The 22,723-nt window shown below is 39.7% G+C and overlaps 3 protein-coding genes across 6 annotated transcripts in view; 2 read left to right on the forward strand and 1 right to left on the reverse strand.

The window, feature by feature from the left end:
- Positions 1 to 5,508, forward strand: cldn2 (claudin 2). The gene is made up of 2 exons (XM_072375125.1): positions 1 to 498; positions 2,309 to 5,508. Exon 2 carries the CDS (start codon positions 2,332 to 2,334, stop codon positions 3,136 to 3,138), a length of 807 nt encoding a protein of 268 aa, XP_072231226.1. The 5' UTR covers positions 1 to 498; positions 2,309 to 2,331; the 3' UTR covers positions 3,139 to 5,508.
- A 2,802-nt stretch (positions 5,509 to 8,310) lies between these two features.
- On the reverse strand, positions 8,311 to 19,310 carry rbm41 (RNA binding motif protein 41). The gene is made up of 7 exons (XM_072374897.1): positions 19,155 to 19,310; positions 16,318 to 16,434; positions 15,007 to 15,208; positions 14,620 to 14,824; positions 13,792 to 14,306; positions 10,057 to 10,204; positions 8,311 to 8,599 (listed from the first exon to the last, which is right to left on the reverse strand). The coding sequence occupies exons 1-7, from the start codon at positions 19,160 to 19,162 to the stop codon at positions 8,460 to 8,462; spliced, it is 1,335 nt and encodes a 444-aa protein (XP_072230998.1). The 5' UTR covers positions 19,163 to 19,310; the 3' UTR covers positions 8,311 to 8,459.
- A 952-nt stretch (positions 19,311 to 20,262) lies between these two features.
- The window catches only part of klf8 (Kruppel like factor 8), a 76,861-nt gene continuing 74,400 nt past the window's right edge, over positions 20,263 to 22,723 (forward strand). For all 4 annotated transcript variants that reach the window (XR_011909356.1, XR_011909357.1, XM_072374899.1 and 1 more), the window contains exon 1: positions 20,263 to 20,361. Coding sequence is in view for 2 of the 4 variants with exons in the window: in XM_072374899.1 (XP_072231000.1) it covers positions 20,335 to 20,361 (27 nt within the window). In the remaining 2 variants the exon portion in view is untranslated. The remainder of the gene's footprint in view (positions 20,362 to 22,723) is intronic.

Here is a 22,723-nt window from a genome sequence, read left to right on the forward strand (position 1 = left end):
TGAAGGTCTGGAAGAAGGACAGACACCACATGCTTAAACAAAGAGAGCAGAGCATCTAACCAATACAGAGATGAGACACAGTCACAGAGAGACAATGTGCTGGAACACTGGCTGCAACAGCATCTGTTGTCTTGCTTTGCTGTTTTTAAGTAGATAGCCTACAACAAGCAGTGTATCAAACTCAAAGGTCCGTAATTCTTAAAGTGTTTTTGGCTCCCTTGGTCCAATCTTGCCAGTGCCATTTAAAAGTACAGCAGCTAAATGACAGCTGCGACTATGTTAAGGTCTGGGGAAGCAGTCAGAATCTGATCCAGCAAAGCAAGAGCAGGTTCAACACGTGCTGAACACAGTCTGTACAGACTCCAAGCTGCTGTATCTTCATCTTCTACCTCCTCATCCTTTACTGCAGCTGCACTCTCTGCTCCTTCAGCAAAGGAACATAATCAAATCTTCGACCAATCCAGGGCCTGGCTCTTCCATAACCTGCAGAACTCTCAGGTAATGCATGTTACTTTATTTTTGGAGGAAAGATTGTAGAAAAATACAGTTAACATCAGACTCTAACTCTGAATAAATACACTTAAATTATTAGTAGGGTGGTTAAACTGGTGCAACCTTGCAGGATTTGAATGTCTGGCAATAAAGCAATTTAGTTTTTAAATCAACTGATCTCTGAACAAAGTTGATATTTTCACATGGCCAAAAGCAATGCAAATGTTTAGGAAAAATTTGGAAAATAGTATAGTCGTAACACTGAAACTGTACCAAATAAGAAGACCATAGGTCGCAAGCCAAGATGAATAGTGTTCAAAATTCATTTCAGCGACTTTCCCTCAAAAGTTGTCCTCACCAGTGGCTCTTTGTTATTTGGTGTAAATATCCAAAATGTGTCTCTTTTTTTTCTCTATATACTGTACTTCTGCCGTCGTCAAGAGGTTCAGTTTGAGGTTGTGTGAAAATACATGGTTGACATAATTTGTGTTTAGATTTGCATGACGGTGGGAAAACGCATTGCTGATATGAATGGAGCATAAAAGCCTGTAGTACATGACTGTATTGTGCATTGAATTATACTAACAAAGGTGAATAAAATAGCAAATTAAAATTGAGAACTTAAATGAGTAAATGAATTATTTTATACGCTAATTTTAGTTATCAGAGCGAGCTGACTGCAGTTTGTGCTACAGAGATCAGAAAACTATGTTGTTTGTGATAACACAAGCAATTTTCTATTTTTAGCTACTTTATTTTGATCATGTTAACATGGTTTTTTGTTATTATAGCTGCTGTTTTACTTATTTACCCTGAGAGCAAGCTAAAAGAAAAAAAATGAATTGAAGAAAGTTGTTTTCAGGTTAGCTGAGCTAACATTGTGATTCTCAGTTCTTGAATTTAAGAAAAAAAACATCAACATTCAGCAGAATATTGAATATATTTACAACAATGAATGCAATTTGCAAAACATCTAAACACAATATTCATAGCACCAAGAATTGTGCAGATAACGCTTTTTGATGTGTTGAAACTAGGTCATTTAAATGGTTTTTGGATAAACATGTCCATTTGGAATTTGATGCCAGCAATCATAGACTTTATTTTTTGCAAGTGCATGTTTACCACTGTGCCACATCAGCTCTTCTTTTCACATCACAAGGCTCAATTTTTGACAACTGAGGAGACCAGTTGTAGTTTTCCCATTCTTTCTTGATTAAGATTTAAATACGTCAGGGCCTCCTTTGTCTCATTTTTGTTTCACATACTCCAGTGAGTGACAGATTTAGACTACAGGCAGCACATGAATTATTCTGCTATGGAGCTATGCTGTTGTAATACATGCAGAATATGTTTTTTTGTGGCCTGGATCTGCCCTGGTCTGTTGAATTAAGTGATAACATTTGTTATTGCTATAAATATAATGTTATCTTCTCATTTTAATCTTAAGTAGTCAACCAGATTTGATCTTTTGAAAGTTTCAGCCTCTGTAGAATTCTCTTTTTATACCCAAACATGTTAGTGGCCTGTTGGTCATTATTAATTTAGTTGTGTTTAATTGTGTGATGTTCTACAGTTGAGTTTATTTTTATGTTCTCGTTGTACTTTTGAATGTTTTTGGAAATAGGGTTGTGCTTTGAAGGGCTGACTATGACTGAAATATAGAACATGCCGATTTGTTTGCTATCTCAGCTGTAGTGACAACTTGAGTGTTTATGTGAATTCTATTTACAACCAGAAATATTTTCTACAGAGAAAAAATACTTTTGTGACTTGGGTAGAAGGTCTCTATTATTTCCTCTCTCTCTGCTTTTAGGTCTGTCCATCACAGCTGTAGCCATGGCATCAGCAGCTCTGGAGCTCATGGGCTTCTTCATGGGCCTTTTGGGGATGCTGGGTACTCTGGTTGCAACAGTGCTACCATACTGGAAGATTTCTGCACACATTGGCTCCAATATTGTCACAGCTGTGGCCAACATGAGGGGCCTATGGATGGAGTGTGTCTATCAGAGCACGGGGGCGTTCCAGTGTGAGACGTACAACTCTATGCTGGCCCTGCCCTCTGACCTGCAGGCTTCTAGGGCTCTCATGGTCATCTCCTTAGTGGTGTCTATCCTTGCAATTGCCATGGCAGCCCTGGGGATGCAGTGTACTCTTTGCTTGGAGGGCTCAGGAGCAGTTAAGAATCGTGTGGCGGGTACTAGCGGGGGTTTATTTGTCACCGCAGGCTTCCTGGCTCTCATTCCTGTAGCGTGGACAACACACGAGGTGGTTCAGACTTTTTACCATACAAACATACCAGCCAGCATGAAGTTTGAGCTTGGTGAGTGCCTGTACCTTGGTCTGGCCTCAGCAATAATCTCAATGCTGGGAGGAGGGATGCTGTGCGCGTCATGGTGTGATGAGCAGAATGGTGGCCGTGGACGGCATGGCGGAGGATATCCATATCCAGTAGGGTTTGGCATGTCTGGCACGGGGGTTCGAACAACCTCACAGGCCTACCGCAACCCAACACTACAGGTGGGGGGCAACAGGGCGCAAACACTGGTACAGAGTACCAGTGGCAGCTCAGAGTCCAATGCTCATAGAACACAGGCACCTAAAAAGCCCACTACTGCAGGATATGACATCACAGGATATGTCTAATGTTACTCCATCACTCCTTCAAATCCAGCACCAACTCAAGTTCAATTAGATGTCTTTGAAATTGCAGCATTTCAGGGGCAAAATTGACTACATCGCAATTACACATTGTAATACTATTAAAGTTACACTTAAGTCTAAAAATATTTGGACAGTGATACAATTTTCTTTTATTAGTTAAACACAAAATTGTATTCAATTTGTTGCAGATATTGTGACCTTGATGTGTTGAGTATTTACTTATACTTTCAAAGCACACTTTAATTTCTAGTATGTCAATTTTACCTTTATTTGTCAAGTGAAATGCAGTTTGATTAGGTTCAGATTAGATGTCTGAATTTGCTTCTGTAGAATATTCCAGTTCTTTACTTTCAAAAACTCTTGGGCTGCTTTCACAGTACATTTGTTTGACAGCCCATCCGTTTGTCCAATAAACTTTCCAGCATTTGGCTGAATCTGAGCAGACAGTATATCCTTATACGCTTCAGAACTCCTCCAGCTGCTTCTGTTTTTTTTTTTCAAATCATCAATAAACACTGACCTGGTGCCACTGGAGGCCCCGTTCATCCATGTCATTGCACTGCCTTAGTTTGTTTTACATGTGGTGTTGTGGACTTCAGATCATGCACTGCTCCAAACCTTCACCCTTTTGGTACAGTTTGATCTTGATTTAACTCATCCAAAGAATAATGTTCCAGAAATGCTGTTTTTTGAAAGAAGGATTTAGTTAAGTTTAATCTTGTCTTTCTATTTTTGAGACTTATTGTTTGCACCTTGTGCTGAACCGTCTGTATTTGCTTTTGTCAAGTCTTCCCTTTATAGACCTGGACCGTGACACATCTACCTCGTGGAGAGTGCTCCTTACTTGGCTGGATGATTAACTGTAATTCCTAAACCTTTCCTCCCTTAACACTGAGGGTATTTGGCTTAGGCTTGTATTCATTATATAAGTGTAACTTAAACAAGCTTTGGATGTAACTAACAACTGTGTAACTGCTCAAGAAAAACTTTGGAGTCAATCTGTATTTATCTGTACCTCTTCGATCATTTCTGAAGACCGTGAACTTCTCTAAATGTAGGATGTTTCATATTTCCCTTATCGTGACATCATCTCATGTAGAAAAGTAACACAAATAGGATCTGCTCATATACATTTCTGTCTTAAAAAAATCAGTGAAAACCAAAGTATTATTTTATTCTTTATAATTTTCAGTCCTGTTTTTAATATCTGTGGAAAACACAAGCAAAAAGAAGACAAACATAAAATATAAGCAAGTAACAACAGTGTTTAGAAGATACATGATTTCAATGTAAATATCTGTATGACTCCCTTCGTTGTTCTTTAAAGACCGAATCCATCACATGCAAACTGTTTTGACTTGGAGAAGATGGGTAACATTTTGCTTCTGATACTCATTGGCAAGTAAAAGAAAACAGATGCTCACTAATTTGTTACAAATAAACTTTACTGGAGTTTTTCAGAATGAAAGCTGAAGCCTGAACACTTCTGTCTGCCCTCTATCGCATGAAAGTCAGATGCTTTTGATGTATTGCTGTTTGTTAGACCACAACAGTATCTCTGTAAAGTTTACCAAAAAAAGTGTCCTCTTGATAATAATTCAGACAATTTTCCAAAGAATGAATGTGCCTTAATTAAATTTTGTGAAAATGTTGGGTGTTTCCAGTCATCTGTACAGGCCTGAGCTTGGCTTTAGTAGCTATGTCTCTTGTAAAAGAAATTCTAAGTTTTGTAATCTGAGGCAAAATGTCATTTTGTCGGCCAATTCAAACAGGTCACCAAAATCAAAATTATTATCTTTTTTTATGAACTTTTTCACATCAAGTCTTGTTTATTATGACCTGCTGAAACAGCCGGGCCTTTCTGTGTGGAGTTTGCATGTTCTCCCCGTGTATGCGTGGGTTCTCTCTGGGTATTCCAGCTTCCTCCCACTGTCCAAAAACATGCATGTTAGGTTAATTGGTGACTGTAAATTTGTCCCAAGGAGTGAGTGTGAGCGTGCATGGTTGTTTGTCTTGTTTGTCTCTGTGTGGACCTGTGATGGACTGGCGACCTGTCCAGAGTGTACCCTGCCCCTCGCCCAGTGACAGCTGGGATAGGCTCCCCGCGATCCTGAGTTGGATTAAGCGGGTATAGAAAATGGATGGATGGATGAAACAGCCAGGTTTATCTAATATATGTGTAAGTTAGCATGCACAATACCTGCATTGTTATTAGTTAAAGATGTCTTCAGGTTCAGGGCTGCTTTGCTCTTATTTTTTTTTAAATGTTTATCTAAAAAAAACTGATTTCTGTTATAAAGTGTTCTGACTTCATCTGTCTACAGGTGTAAAGTATACAATAAATGACATACGAGTGGCTTTTCTAAAGAGATGTTGATGATACTCTTTTACTTTTTTTGTGTTACAGGTGAGTTTCGACTGCCATTCTTTTAGTCTAGAATGGGAAAAAGATTACAGCCTTGAACTGAAGGCAAATAGAGATGGACACAGACCTGAACAAACACGGCCTTGCTTAAGGCCGATCAATAGGCAGTTTAAGCTAGACAAATATTTCACTTAATGATACTAAAAACACTATACTGCCAAATACCTGTGGGATTTTTCATCTTCTCTGAGTTTAATAAGTGGGTCTTAGCATCCTCTACATGTGCATTTGCAGTGCTCTGATTTGGACGTGTATGACTCTTACAAGCAGCAGATACGAGGAGTCTATGGTCATTAAACTAGAGGCATCACATTTATTTAATTACTGCTTGTGAAGGCTTGAGTTAATAGAATTTCCTCCTATTGGACAAGTCAATTTTGAATAGAAAGAGGTCAAGCTAAATGCCAGTGAGGAATGTTACTTACCATGCTTGAAAGTTCAAACTCAAACACTGGGAAACAACTGATTCAAACAATTGGTCAAGAACACATTTGACCAAGACAAACACTACATTTAAGTGGACTATGGTCACATACACGCTTACACTGAGGCTGAGGAAAAGACAAACACAATTTCTAAATACACCACAGATGCTGACAAGCACCATGTCAGACCAACAGTCACTACAACCAACACAGCCCAGATACCACTTACAGTCATAACAACAGATACAGAGCAAGAATTCAAAAACTAAAAAGAACCAAATCATAACTGATAAAGAATGAAACATGGGGGAATTCTAAAACAAAATAGGATCTAATGACAGAAATAGGAAATGGTAATCTATGGTAATAAATTATGTTAATATCTGCTGAATATCAATACAAGGTAAGTCACTTCAGACAAACTGCTGCAAAAGTTATGAATCTTTGCAACACACACGCACTAAATAAATTAAAAAAAAAAAATCGGAAATATCATCAGGATCATGTGTTTCAGTAGGGTAAGTTTACTGCAGGAACATGATTTAGCTGCAAAAACGGAATTCCACTAATTCATCACTAAAAATCCTAAGAGCTTGAATAAGGGAAAGTGGATTTCTTCTTGGAGCTTGAAGATGTTTGACCTCTCATACAAAAGGATTCTTCAGTTCTGAACTAGATGGTGGGGAGTATCAGCTTATAAGCAGTGAGGGTCATTACAGTCACATGTGTCACTGAACCAAAGCAAAAGCTAAGGGGGCTTAGCTTTTGCTAAGCTGGCAACACTGTTTCCATCAGAGTTGTCTTGGAAAAAAGTGTCATTGAATTTTGTGGTAGATTTTGATCTCCTTTAGGTGTGCGAAACTCGGCATTCCATTTGTTTATTCTCCTTGTCCTTGTTCCTTGAGTTTGTTGAAATATGAACTTTTCATGGATTTTACAGAGAGACCGCAGGGTGCGCCAGGAAGTTTGATAAATGAAGCATTGAGCAGGCTAACGAACTACTGGCTTTGTAGGCATATTAATCATCAAGTTTTGAAAACAATCAAGGATAAAGTTCACAGTTGTATTTAGCCGATATTCACATAGAAAAAGACGGGAAGCTGTGTAAAAAATGGAGGGCACGCATAATGGTTCATCATTTTTTTAACCTCTTTCACACAAAATGACTTTGAGGCAGACCAACCTCTTTTAACTTCCCTCACCTCTTGTAAAATAAGTGTCATTCTGTCACAATAATCCATAAAACATGTTGGATAACATTATCCCCACCAATTGCTGAAATGAGGTTTAAAAAAATAAAGAAGGACGATAAAGTATTTCCTTATGTTGAACACAAGAGAGCATAGTTCATATACCACAGACCAACACACACCTATTGGAAATAAAGTATACGTTAGAAGAGGTGAGTCTGCCTTGTTGTATATTCTTTCATTTATATCAAGTATGAACCACTATGCAAGCACTCCATAGGTTTCAAAGATTCCCATTTGAATACCAATGCTGACTAAATACAACTACCTTTTTGTGGAAAAAGGATTTGTATGACAGATGGTCATCACAAATTCATCGGAAATTGTCTAAAATAAAAAGGAGCTGCTTCACTAAAATATTTGCTCTACTTTTACCTGTCATTATTTTTATTTCCTTACCTTGAGATGAACAGATCTAAATTAAAACACTGCAAAAGTGTGACTGAAACAAACCCTTCTGCAGTGGGAAAACAAGCAACTTACTACAATATGAACTTTGAGTGACATAGTTGCTTTGAAAACGAACCATCCTGTTCTTCGAAAGAAAACTTTCTGAACTCTTAGAACAGACAGTGTTTGAAAGCTTAGATTGCTGCCAATTAATTGTGCACCTGAAATACATTAGCTGTAAAAATGTTAGGGTTGAAAACAAGATGATATGAGACCTTTTTCAAACTAATAACTGGCTCCATCTAGTGTTCAAAAGAACACTGCTGAATTGAATTGAAGAACCCAAAGAAAATAAAGTGATTAAATAAATAAAAAAATCTGCATTTGAACATTAATCTAACTTAAACAAGCAAATATTTGTTAAAAATGCCGATCAATTTGCAGTGAAATCAGTGCATTCTTTTATAATATTTTAATTCATTAAAATTGAGAATCATCATTTAGCTTTCAAAAATGGTTATTATGACTTTGTAAATGTAGAAATAAAGAGAATCTTTCAAAATGACTAAGATTCATGGTTTAATGCTCTTTACTGAATTATGAATTCTAAACTTTCCTTGTTGTGGTTCAAATGTCTGCAAAAAGTATCGGCAGTATAAACTGATTCAGGTCAAAACAAACCTTTATTCATTTAAAACTGGCCATAATGGCAGCTTTATGTGCAGTGAAAAATAAATAATACACATTTACATCCATCTTAGAATGTTATTTATAACTTTAAAGAATATGTGTTGTTGTTGAAATATTTCTCTTTTATTCATTCTTCTGCTTTTCTTCCTGCCGTTTCGGCTTTTCCTCTTCCTGTCGTTCACGGCCAAACTCAACCACCAAAGGTTTCCCCAGCAACCGGTATCCGTGGACCAGCTGCAAGGCATTCTGGGCCGTTTCAGCGTCTGCCAAAGAAAAACAAACACATCTAATGTGTAATTCATAAAGGCAACAAAACCGATTTGTTCAATGGCTCATAAAAATCAAATTTTTTTAAGCAAAGCTAGCAGTGTGGCAGTAGGGATGGCAGTGTTTGATTTATGTGTAGAGTGGAAAAGGATTTGAAACAGACCATTATAACAACATATACTGATCAGTCATTATAACCACTTCCATAATACTGAGTAGGTCCTTTTCATGGTGACGAAAAACAGCTCCAACCAGCTCTGTCAGTCACTGAGGGTGTCCTGAAGTCTCTTTACTGGGATGTTAGCAATGGATCCTTTGGACCCCGTGGGTTGTATGGTGGGGACTTTTGTTGAGAGGACCTTAAGGACCTTTAAGTCTCCAGAATGCCTCCTACCTCATGTGTAATTATTTTAGCTGCTTTTCCTACACTTTTGAGAGAAATTCATGCAACTCTCTTCCAGTGGTCTTCTCACTCTGACTTCCAAAATTTTTCAAAATGATAGTACAGGTCACTAGCCCATGTCTTCTTGCTGTTGTAAAGAAGTCTCTGTGCTATAGAAAATGCTTCCGCACTATTTTAAACAAAACTGTATCCATCCCCCTTTAAAGAAACCTGGCCTCGATCCAACAATCACCAGTAATTAGTCACTTTCATCCTGGGAATCATCAAAAAAGCTGTTACTTAACAACAATCAATATCATCGACCCATTTCAGTTGAGTTTTCACAAGCTGCGTAGTACTGATATTGTTGTGAATGAATTAATTTGGGTATCGTATCACTTTTCTGCTGTCTGACTCCACTGATCAAATCATATCTGGAGGATATATAAAGCAGGCGGCCCACAGAGGGTTTTCCAAGTATCTTAGAAAGGCATATTTGATGGTGACTGTGAATGTTTTTTTCTCACCGAGGGTAAGAAATCACAGATTTAATTCTCAGCTCAGAGGTGTTCCCCACTGAGTCTTTCAGGAAACGATTAAATGGAGAGAAAAACATTTTGACCCTGTCGCTTTATTGACTGCAATATTTGTTATCCATCCATGTTACACAATAAAGAGTACATTAAAATGCTGTTGAAGCATTTCTGACACTGTTCATAAGCGTGTGTGTCATGTGGGGTACCACATGGCTCAATGCTGGGTCCCACTTTGTTTAACTTCCATACGGTTTTTAAGGCCGTTGCTTGCCATTGTTGTTGCAAAAAGCATCTAGGTTGATGCTAGATGCATCTGACAATGCTCAATATCAAGAGGCTCGACACTACTCCTTTACTGCGGTCGAAAAACCAGGTGAAGATGACAAAACAGAGACATCAGAGCTGAGAGGGAATATTAGTTAAATCCTCAGCCATTATGCAGAAAATGTAAAATCATTGGTTAGAAATGTTGCTTTTGAAATGGCTGTTGTCATTAAGTGGTATAAAAATGGGAGAATCAGAAAGTGTTTCTCACCTGGCAGAGTAATAAATGCCTGACCCTTCATCCTTCCGGTCAGCAGGCGGTAAAGAACTGGGGGTCCACCCTTTTGCTCAAACCTGGAGAACAGCGCCACCAGCTGGGCCACTGATGCTTGTGTACTCAGGTTCTTCACACACAGAACCTAGAATTGGAAAAAAAACTGCGAAAGTAAATTATTCTACACATTAGACTGGTGAGTCCAAAAACAGACAAGACACTCTGTTTACGCTCCTTTCCCCCCAAAACTACACAACAACCAGCATAAAATCCAAGTTATTAGTTAGTAGACCTGCACATCTTCAAGTTTCCAACCACAGCATGGTGATTTGTTTATTTCTAAGATGTAAATTTTTTAAGCACAGGGATGTTGAAGTTTCTGCAATGTGTGGTTTAAAATGAGCAGCCTCAAACCTGCACTCTATATTCACTGTTATCCCTAGGTACACCTTGTCTCAGTCTGCTTGCAATTAACAACGTGGGCTACATAGATAATTGGCAATCTTTCAGGGGAAAGCCTGGTCTGATTAGGAGAGACGGCATCCATCCCACTTTGGAAGGAGCGGCTCTCATTTCTAGAAATACGGACAAATTTATTAGTCATCCAGAAACATGACAACCCAGGGTTGAGAACAGGATGCAGACTTGTAGTTTTACACATTTCTCTGCAGCTTCCCACCTGCTGCTACCCCTCCAAAACCTTATAATAACTGTGTCTGTTCCCACACCGAAATTAAATGAATCAATAAATCACTAAAAAAAAATGAACGCAAATGAACACAAAAAACTATTAAATGTGGTTAGCTGAATATTAGAGCTCTTCTTTCCAAGTCCCTGTTAGTGAATGATTTGATTTGAGATCATCATATTGATATATTTTGTCGAACAGAAACCTGGCTGCAGCAGGAGGATCATGTCAGCATCAATGAATCAACTCTCTCTGACTATTTAAATGTTCACCTTCCTCGAACCACAGGTCGAGGAGGAATGGCAGCTATCTTCAGATCAGGGTTACTAATCAGTCCTAGACCCAAGATTAGTTTGAGCTCCTTGGAATCTCTGATTCTCAGTTTTTCCCACCCAAAGTGGAAATCACAAAAGCTCTTCTACTTGTTGTTGTGTATCGTCCACCTGACCCTTATTCTGAGTTTCTGTTTTTATCCCAGTTAGTGCCGAGTACAGATAAAGTCATTGTAGTGTGTAACTTTAATATTCATGTAGATGTTGAAAATGAAAAATATTAACTTTATTTCTATAATAGACTCTATTGGATTTTCTCAAAGTGTTCACAGACCTACTCACTGTCTTAATCATACCCTTGATCTTGTGCTGACTTATGGCATTGAGAGTGAACAGTTAACGGTATTCCCTAATAATCCTGTCTTATCTGACCATTTTTTGATTACTTTCAAGTTTACTTTACTTGACTATACGGCTTCTGAGAAGACATTTACATATAGAAGGTGTCTATCAGAGAAAGCTGTAACCAGATTTAAATAGTTAATTCCATCATCCTTTTCTTCACTGCCATGTGCAAATATGACAGAGGACAGCTACCTAAATTTTACTCCTGTAGAACTTGACTCTCTTGTTGACAGCACTATAGCTTCAATGCAGATACAATATACAGATACACTATAGCTTCAATACACAGCTGTGTGCTTTAAAACAGACTGCAAGAAAGCTGGAGCGACAGTGGCGTTCCTCTTGTTTAGAAGAGTCTCAATTACTCTGGAAAGATAGTTTAATAACGTACAAGAAAGCTCTTCGTAAAGCTAGAACTGATTATTATTCATCATTAATTGAAGAGAATAAGAACAACCCCAGGTTTCTTTTCAGCTCTGTTGAGCCATGTATTCCTTTAACTCTCTGTAGTGATGATTTCATTAGCTTTTTAACCATTAAAATTGTTCCTATCAGAGAAAAGATTAATGGAATCCTTCCCACAATCATCACTTATATATCATCAAGTACAGCAGCTTCAGAAGTATCTTCAGAACCTGATTTTTATTTGGACGGCTTCTGTCCAGTTGATCTCTCTGAGTTAACAACAGCAATAGTCTCTTCTAAACCATCAACTTGTATTTTAGACTCAATCCCAACCAGACTGTTCAAGGAGGTTTTCCCCTTAATTGACACTTCCATATTGGATTTGATCAATCGGTCTTTGTTGACAGGATATGTACCTCAGACTTTTATGGTTGCTGTAATTAAACCTTTACTTAAAAAACCTATTCAGAAATAGCACTGGTAAAAATTACAAATGATCTCCTCTTAGCCTCTGATAGCGGACTTGTATCTGTACTTGTCCTGTTGGATCTCAGTTTGATACAATCGATCACAGTATTTTATTACAAAGACTTGAACATGTTATTGGGATTAAAGGAACTGTATTAGGTTGGTTTAAGTCATATTTATCTGATAGATTCTAGTTTGTTCTTGTATTTATGAAGAATCTTCCTCACACACCAGAGTAAGTCATGGAGTTCCTTAGGGTTCTGTGCTTGGACCGATTCTTTTTACTATATACATGCTTCCATTAGGTAACATTATTAGACAGCATGGCATACATTTCCATTGCTATGCTGATGACACTCAGCTGTACTTATCTATGAAACCAGATGAAACCAATAGGTTGGTCAGACTACAAGCCTGTCTTAAAGACATAAAGACCTGGATGACTCAGAACTTTCTGCTTCTAAATTCAGACAAAATCGAAGTCATTATCTTTGGACCTGAGTGCTTCAGGGAGAAATTGTCTAGCTATACAGTGACTCTCTGTGGTATTTCCTTGGCTTCTAGTACTACAGTGAGAAACCTTGGAGTTATTTTTGACCAGAATGTATCGTTTGACGCACATATAAAACAGGTTTCTAGGACTGCCTTCTTTCACCTTCATAATATTGTCAAAATCAGGAACATCCTGTCTCAGAGTGATGCAGAAAAACTAGCCCATGCATTTGTTACTTCAAGATTGGACTACTGTAATTCTTTATTAATGGGCTGTCCCACAAATTCCCTGAAAAGCCTCCAGCTGATCCAAATTCTGCAGCCAGAATTCTGAAGAGATCTAGCAGGAGAGATCATATTTCTCCAGTTGTAGCTTCTCTTCATTTGCTCCCTGTTAAATTCTATTCTAATAAATCAGAATAGAATTTAAGATTCTTCTCCTCACATATGAAGCTCTTAATGACCGAGCTCCATCATATCTTAAAAATCTCATTGTTAAATATTTTCCCAACAGAGCACTTCGCTCCCAAACGGCAGGTTTACTTGTTATTCCCAGTGTTTCTAAAAGTAGAATGGGAGGCAGAGCCTTCAGTTATCAGGCCCCTCTCTGTGGAACCAGCAGCCAGTATGTGTCCCGGAAGCAGACACTCTCTTTAACTTTAAGACTAGGCTTAAAACTTTTCTTTTTGATAGAGCTTATAGTTAGGGATGGCTCAGGTGACCCTGAAACATAGCTAGTAAATTGTTTTTTGAACTGTGTATGCATGAACGTATGCATGAATTGGACTAATTCTTAATTTATTGGATTTGATTGGATTTTAATTACAATGAATTGAACTCTAACTGGCTTGAATTGGACTGTATCATTGAAGTGCCTTGAGATGAAATAATTTCTTATTTATGTGTGGTAAATATTAGCCTGTAGGTGGCTTAAACCAAATGAGCTGACCATAAGGGTCATCAGATTGACATTTTATGGCTGTCATATAAGGCTGCTGAGACCTTGGAGGGTTTTCCTGGCTGGTAGTTTCGGAATCTTGGGATGCTTCGGATCCCCTCTTCAGATTCACGGTTCTTTAGGATTTCATCATCTTTAACCGGGACAATCTCCCCTCTGATTGTTAGTGGTCCGCCTGACCCCCCCGCAGCTCCACACAGGCTTCCGATTGGCTGGCACATATTGATCTGGATTGGAACAGTAGGTCTTAGTGGTTCTGGTCTGTCCTGAGCGGGCTGCTGCGCTGAGGTGTCCGAACTTGACTGTGGCCAGACTGAAGAGCAACCTTTTTCAGTCTGCAGCTCTGTTTGACGTTCATATTTTGATTGGTTGTTCTCTTTTTGCGAGTTCTGTGATTGGTCAAATTCAGTTCTGTGTGAAAACAAGTGTGACGTGATTGTTGGTTCCCCATCAGAGCTGTGAAGTGCAGCTTGTTTCTCACTGCTAAGAACGTCTCTGTAGAGAGAGTCCAATGGGTCCAAGGATGGCGCCCCCTGCTGGCCTTCCTGGTTGTCTTCATCTGAGGTGGAACACAAATTACTTCCTGTCATTTGGAGTTAATGTGACAATTTTACATGACTACAATTATTCTTATTCTTGTTCTCCAACTGATTTATGTCATGGTAGTATGAAATGTTACACCCTAAACTCTGCTTCATATTCTTACATCCTCAGACTTCTCTCTTTTGTTATAAGTGGAAGATCAAAGGTTTGGTTTCTTATCGAATGAACTTGCAAGTCTAAAAGTGACTCTGGCATTGCAAAAATAAACAAGTTCTTTAATTTTGCTCAAGTTATCAGAGTTTGGCTTAAGTTTCCCAAATACCCCATACCTCGATGGTAGAGTGCGGTGAGGAAACCCAGGCGGTCGGTCCCCTGAAACAGTGCTTGTTCGATCTCCATCTCCCGACGTGACAGTGGGCGACTGGCGGCGAAGCGCTGTGGGCGGGACAGGAGCTCCGCCCTGGCTTCAATCTTGTCTCTGATAACCTGCAGACGCTGTTGCTTTGCATCTGGAGCTGCACACACACCATGGGACTTTGTGGCCATAAAGGAGAAGTTAGACACCGAACATTAGTTTGCAGAATGAGGTTCATGTGAAGGATGCTTATTTGTGTTTCTTTAAATATGAAATATAAGCATTTTTAGGTGCTAACCTAACCTAAAAATGAAAACAAACCAACTAGAATAGAAGTACCTCTGTTTACAGGAGGTCTTACCTTCTCTGCTGTCTCCAGTGCATCTCTGCTCTGCCACAGCTGGATCTCAGTTTCGGTGAGGCCCAGCTCCCGCAGGCAGGACAACTCCTTCTCCCTATCTTGCAGAGCCTGGAACTGGGAGAGGCTCCTCACTCCTGCTGCTTGCTCCCCAAACGGCCGATAGAGTGCTGCTGGGGCGAAGCACTGCTTCTTGGCCACACATCTGTAAGACAGATTTGATTTCGAAGTGGGCTCAATCCTGAGGTGTTTTAAGACTCACAACTCAGCAAAATCAGATGAAGAAAAATCAGAGACATTTGTTTTTCACAGTCACATAGTTTGAATATTTCTGTTGTTAAATGATTGTGTATGATTCCCCAGAACTGGGTATAATTTATTAATACTAGCTGGTCTGCGGGAAGGTAACTGAAGGTAACATACTACAGACTTTGATTGACATTATTATGCAAAGCTTCCCATTCGAACAACGGGGCAAGCTTTTTCTCATACCGCACAGAGCACTGCAAGTGAAGCTGCAACATCTGTTTTCTCTTCCAACTAAGCAACACAGGTTTCAGTGTTCATCATTTATTAACTGTGTGAGTGTTTCTCATCCAGTGAGAGGTTCATCACGAGTTGGATTTTTAATGAAGGAGGAGAGGAGTAACGACCAAATCTACTACATGTTGCGACTAAAAAAAATCATCTAAGAAAAGAGAGATTAATATTTTCACCTTGGAATAGTGTACACAGTTTGGTAAGGAACTTCCTATTGGAAGGAACAGTTTTAAATGATTCTGTGAAATCAAAATTCTTCGTTTTAAGCCAATCAAACTTTAGAGGAGATCAGAGTGTCTACTGGCCAGAAATTCCTTTAAATACAGAACATCTTGGACTAGGTATTTGATGGATGTATAGTTAACCGTATAGCGCCATCACATGGTGGTGTGCTGGTTGGCACCATCATCTCACAGTGAGAGGGTTCATGATTCGATTCTCGTTTGCATGTTCACCTCAAGTATGCAGGGCTTCTGTCTGGGTATTCCAGCTTCCTCCCACTCTCCAAAAACATGGGCCCAGGGTGTACCCCAAGGCCAGAATTGGATTAAGTGTTTATAAAAAATGTATGTATGTCATGATGTACAACATATTCTATATGTCACAGTGGGGGCCTGCAGTACTGAAACAAAATCACCATGGTGTTGTGACATAGAATGCAGCCTCTGTGCATGATATATTATCTCATTGGGCTGGACTGTAAATCAGTTTATTCAACTCAAGTTCATATATGGGAAACCGATCCTCTGCAGATACAACCAGGCAGTTTCTGACCGATCAATGTTGACATCCGTGTGGAGTTGCTGAAGCAAGAGGCTGTGCAGCTGGCGCTGGCCCTCTGTCTCCTGCTCCTCCAGAAGTGGGCCTTCCTCAAAGGCTTGTCTGCTCACTCTGACAAATTTAACAAAGAGACACTTTAATTCAGAGACTCAGATTATGCACAGTAACAGTAGAAATAGGCTAAACCACAGAAATAAGGCAACCATGCAAAAATGTTCCATCTACTTTCCAAAACTGTCTTACACTTGGACGTGTTTTTCATGCGTGGAACGTATGAGAACAGAGAACGTAAAGCAGTTCTCTGACATTTGGCAAAACATTTCATACTTTGACAGTCTTGACTGAATCTTTCCTTTGATACAATCAATTTTTCCTTTCCTTATGGGCTTCATTTCCTCTCTGATAGACAAACTGATTGACTCAATGAAAAAAAGCCATGGAGGACGACTTCAAACCAACTCAGCTTGAAGCTCTGTAATGTTGCCTGATGTTTTTTTCCACAATCCTCTCTGACCTTCACAGATGTTTCTGCTTGAGTTTTTTTTTTGTTAGCACTACATTTAAGTAGGTTTTGGACTGTTTTTGCCTTTGAAAAATGTCCCTTGATAATCAGAAAACTATCACCCATGTGCACCAGTGTTCTGGCAATAATTGTCAGGATCTCTATTTCTGCTCTGTTTTGTGTTCTGTCATATCAGAAGTAGTGTGTTTCCTGTGCTTCATGCGTGTGGCAGCCGCTAACTCCAGATTGCACCTGATATTCTCCACATCTCATTTAATTTAAGCTCCAGTTCTTTCTTTGATTGGCACCAGATTATTGTTTCAGCTTCAGCTGATTCTATGCCAGCCAAGACGTCATGCAGTCTATAGTTTAAGTCAAGTTGTTCATGGAAAACATATATCTAAAGCAATCGTATGTCTATTTCTTCACAGTTTCACTCGAGCCTGGAGTTCATATCACCGCCACGCCTGTAACAGCACGGATAAGCCCCTCTGCACCGCCAACGCAATCCCGTTCATCTAACCTTCTGGATATCACAGGAAAGTCATTCCAAGTATTAGCACCTCAAGTAACTGGTCAGTACAACCTTCCTTCATTCAAGTTCATATTCCAAACTCAAGAGACTCTGGTTTATTGGTTAACTGATTTCTCCTCTCAGAAGCAAAGACCCGCCACAGGACCAATCACCGAAACGAGGACACCAGAGCACATTTACCTTTACTAGCACCTTTGTAAATAAATCACTTATCCTTCACTAGCCGGTCTGTCTTGGTCTCCTTCTGAATCCTGCCCACTGGTTAACAACAATTGGCTTTCAGGAGTATCCTATTTATGGGTTCCACAATATCTGACGTCAGAACTTGAAGTCCTGCCTTGGTTTTGAGGAAATTAGATGCGCTACGGGGCTGATTGTACAAAGAAGAATGCTGCACGAGTTGACGGACAAGAATGCCTACGCTCTACATAACACTGTTGAAACTACAGTGTGTGTTCAGTAAGGGGCTTCTTAAGGCAAATCTTGCAAGAAGCAAAACCATATATACGATATCAGATTATGAAAATGGTACTGAAATGATAATTTCCCTTCATGTTAAAGAATTTTTAAGTTTTCATTTAATTTCAAAAGAGATGTGTCCCATGTTCCAAATCTATAAATAGATTTTAAAACTGGTGATAGACTCAGTGGGCCATATCAAATAGAAGCTATTAGCAAAAGCTCTTAGCTCAAGGTTAGATTACTGCAATACACTGTAAATTGGACTTAGCCAAACATCTCTCCACCACATACAACTGGTGCAAAATGCTGCTGCCAGGCTCCTAACTAACACCCGTAAACATGACCACATCACACCTGTACTTTACTTCCTCCACTGGCTACCTGTTAAATCTAGGATCCAGTTTAAAACCTCGTTATTTGTTTTCAACACAGTTAATGGCCTTGCACCCCCTACATAAGTGAAACCCTGAGGCTTCACCAATCTGGAAGAGCTCTCCGCTCTGCTGGTCAACATCTACTGGAGGTTCCCCAGTCCAGGTGTAAGCAGTGGGGTGATCGATCTAATAAACATGCTTATTTGAACTGGCTTTTCACTGAAGCTGTGGCTCACCTTTTTGTTGTTGTCTTGTGTTATATGTAATCTACTTTTAAATCTATTTCTGGAATTGTGAAGCACTTTGGTCAATCTCTGGTTGTTGTAAAGTGCTATACAAATAAATGTTGATTGATTGATCTCATAGTAACTGGCTGATATGTCATATGAACGACGCATATGCAAACACAATGAATTTGCTGGTGAGATCCATTCAGTACTGTAAAGTCACAATTCAATCCTATTTCTCACGAGTCTCTTTGTAAAAACCCTAGTTGATGGGGACGCTTGTATATGAACATTCATTCTCCTACGAAAACGTTTCATGTCTGTCAAATATCCAACCTAAATCTGACTTCAATGCAATCGCATTTCTACTACATTTTCTATATCCACGCAACACTTTTCCATTTGAAAACTAGGACCAGGGCAAATGACAGGCAGAGGCTCTGTGCTACAAGCTGTACATATGCAGAATTGATTTAAAAAAAACCCCGTAACATATCATTTAACGTTTGTTACAACAATGTCCTGCAATCTTACGGTGGCTAACGCTAGCTTAGACAGCTGTAGCTATCTCCATGACAACAGTTCCTGAACACCAAATGACAGGTGTGTGACGGTATCAAACCTGTATTTTCACACATTGGTAGAGTTAAACTGAGTCTAAAGCCAAATGATTTGCATTAAAATGACTAAACTCTTTGAAAATATCATGTGACACAGAAAGTTATGTTTACCTCCGCATGCTTCCCGTTTGGATTTCTAGTTCCGGTATAGAATCATGGGAAATGTAGTAAAATGACGAATACTGAGCTACTTTTGTTTTTATTTAAAATCATGACACTGTATAATCACATGTAAAATCATATCGTGTCATGTATTAAATCTATGTATCAATCTCTCTCTCTCTCTGTCTCTCTCTCTCTCTCTCTCTATATATATATAAATAGATATAGATGTACATATGCATATCCATCTTTATATATTTTTTTTCGCGACATGGAGATTCTTTTCTAACAAGTCTGGATTTTTTCCTATTATGGAAAAATTTCGTCAGGAGAAGAAAGCCATAAAATCCTAATATGCACCACACCCTGCTTTATTACCAAGGGTGTGGTTATAACCATGTCTTTCAGATACTGCCTCTCCTTCATCTATTTGACAGACACGGTCTCATATTTGTAAAAGGTAGCCTTATGCTATAAAGCCGTAGGATACAGAGCCTAAACCGCACCCACCCTCCCCACCCAGAAGTGTCCTCAATTAGCCAGCTGGCTGACGTCAGTAAGGTGACATGGGTGCTTCTCTTCAGCAGTAAGCAATAAGCAGCCCTCTGGTTGCTGCAGCATGCCATTGATAAATGGGGATGCGTGAACTCATTGGGAGAGCTGCTTGCATACAGTTTACACCCCTTCTCGAGATTCTGCTCCTGCTCCTGTCCGCTTGCCTGCAGCCGGCGTCGGCTCCCCGGCTGCTCGGCTCCGGTCCGCTCCGCTCCGCTCCTCTGCAGGTCTGCGCAGCTCCTGTCTGACAGAGAGATGAGGGGTGGGGACGCAGGGTGGGGTCACAAGCAGGGAGAGGCGGAGGAGGAAAAGGCAGAGAGAGAGAGCCCAGCCCTTGAGTACACGGCAACAACAAGCCGACACACACAGAGGGAGAGACACAGAGAGACTTGCCGATTTTGGGGGGAGCACAGGGATCCTTCGACGCCGCGGATATGAACTGAAAAGATACACTGGAAGAGGCAGGGATCGTGCTCCTATATCCTGAAATTTTACTGTAAAGGTGGAAAACGAGCCCCCCATAACCCTCCTCTCTCCCTGACAGTTCTTATTCAGATAGTGCTACACCCAAAGCCCCGACCGACCCCCTCCTGCTGCTCCACCCCTCGGCCGCTGCACCGCTCCGGCAACAGAGATGCACACGGAGACCCGTAACAAGAAAGTAAGTGCATGTTATTGGCTTTGCCCTGCTCAGTGGGAAGAACGAGACATCTACCTGTGTGGGTGATCTGCCTGTACACAAGCAGAGCTGACATTGTCAGCTTGACATGTGACAAGTGTAACAGACAAGTGCATCCTTGCAATAAGGTAGTTTAATTTGCAAATTACTGGAACAGTGACCTCATTGCATTGAGAGAACATCAGAGAGTCCTGACATTTCCACGGCTAACACGGAAGCCTCTGTGTCTCCTCTCTATCTGGCTTTCTCTCTGTGTGGTATGTTAGTTCAGGTTCAATTTTAAATGTTCTGTGATCTCAGGGAGGCAGGAAGGAAACGGAAGGCAGCAACTGCAGCTTGTAGGACACCATCTTAGCTTTTAAAGGGCCAGCAGCCTTTTTTTTTTCAAACACATAAACACTCAACCCTGGGAAGCAGCCAGGTGCACTGCTTCCACTTTCTCTCTGTACAGGCCCTGCAGCTGACTTCTACCGCCAAATAAGCGCTGCTTTAGCAAAGTACGTTTGTGTGTCAGTTAGGCTAGCAGTACACTCAAAATAAATAAAAGAAGCCATGATCACACAAACATGGGACACACAGCTAAAAGCTAGCAGCATCATCACTGGAGATCCACATCTGTTTGATTGGTGGTTTGCAGGTAGATGATGGAGAGCTTCTCCTCAATAAGAATGTAATCTGTAAATATGCATGGCTGAGCAGTGGTTAAATCTAAGATGTATGAATGTGAGTTTGTTTGATTCTAGCAGTGTGCACCACTGCTTATTCAGATTTCTTCCAGCAGCATTGCTGTGGGCCTGTTTATTTTTGTTTGTTGGCTTCAACCAATGCATCATGAAGCGTTGGTGACGAAAGAATGATCTAAGTAAAGGTCTCAATGTCACTTTTTTTGTTGATGATATTTTTTTCTATATCATGAGTTTATTGTTTACTGTAAAAATGACTCAACTTAGCGAGATCAGGTGACATCTTTAGATTGCTTTTTTTTTTGTCTGACCAGCAGTCCAAACACTGATCAAGGCGATATGATGTATTCAATGTCCAAGACAGGACCTCAGAAATCCACTGTTTGTAGCTCTGGAACATCAAAAAACTCAGTCCAAAACAAAAAGAGCCAGAATCTAAAGTGAAACCAAACTTTGAGCCAGTCATTCATCTCATAGATTTCTTAGCAAATTCAGACTGTGCTTGTTTACCTCTGTTTATGAATGGCCTGTTTAAGAACATAGTTTATTCGGTGCAGGAAAATCTGGGTTTTGGTTTGGTCTGTACTGCATTGCAGGGACTTGAATGTACTATCATGCATATGTGACTGATTGCTGCACTAGCTAAACCCCTGATTATGAGACACACAAGAAGGTGAAAGATGTTTCTGTCTGCTAATAACATCGTCACACTGTTATGTTTTTACACAGCAGACAGTTTTCTGCCATTCTAAGGTTTAAAAGCTTGCATATCGAACCTTTAAAACTTGAATGTTATGTTGTGGAAGTTGGGCTTGACTTATGAGCTGATTATGCTTTATACATCAGTCATTGTGCCAGCAAGTTGTGGCATCAGTGCAGCGCCGTAAGCATTTATACCGGTGATTGAAGCACTCTGGACTCACTGCAGACTTCATCTTTAACCCTATTTATCCTTACTGAAAAAATGGCCACTACACAGCAGGAATAACAGTAGTAGGAGTTGTACAGGAAATACTCAATTCAAACACAAACATAACTGCACAGTTTCATCTTATTTGTTTGACTTTTCATTAGTAATGGATGTTTTTGTAACATCTGTAGTAATTGCACCTTCTTGGGCTTTTATGGGTCTTACAGATGCCTGTAGACATGGATCCACTTGAATGCTTTCCTCCCTCTCTGCTACAATGAGCATAAACTTGCCTTACAGCAGCAGGAAGAGGCTGCTTTAACTCACGTTTACGTTAAATGATGGCAAAGTACACTACACAGCAAACTCAGACATCTGCAGCTCGTTGTAAGGACTTGATGTAAGAATTTGGTTTTTCACTTAGCCTGTGAACACTGAGACACAGAAGCCAGTGTTCCTGTTTTAGTTTGTTTGGCTGCAGTGTATTTTTGGGTATCTTTTGTTGATTTGTTTGACACTGACACTACAGCAGCCCAATTGTATTCATGTGACTTTAAACAGAAACAAAAAGATTTAAAAACTCTTACATTTTAACTTGTTTATGATACTGTACCTATAACATGGCTGATGTACATATGACAATTTATTTTATCTGTGTATTATATTAAATATATTGTGAATGGTACCATTTTATAGGTTGTGTTAGATATAGCTTTAAGGTCATTTTCATTTCTTGATAGCTGTGAAAAAT

This window comes from Leuresthes tenuis, unplaced genomic scaffold, assembly GCF_036924035.1.
Source record: "Leuresthes tenuis unplaced genomic scaffold, fLeuTen1.0.hap1 SCAF_21, whole genome shotgun sequence".
NCBI classification, from domain to species: domain Eukaryota; kingdom Metazoa; phylum Chordata; class Actinopteri; order Atheriniformes; family Atherinopsidae; genus Leuresthes; species Leuresthes tenuis.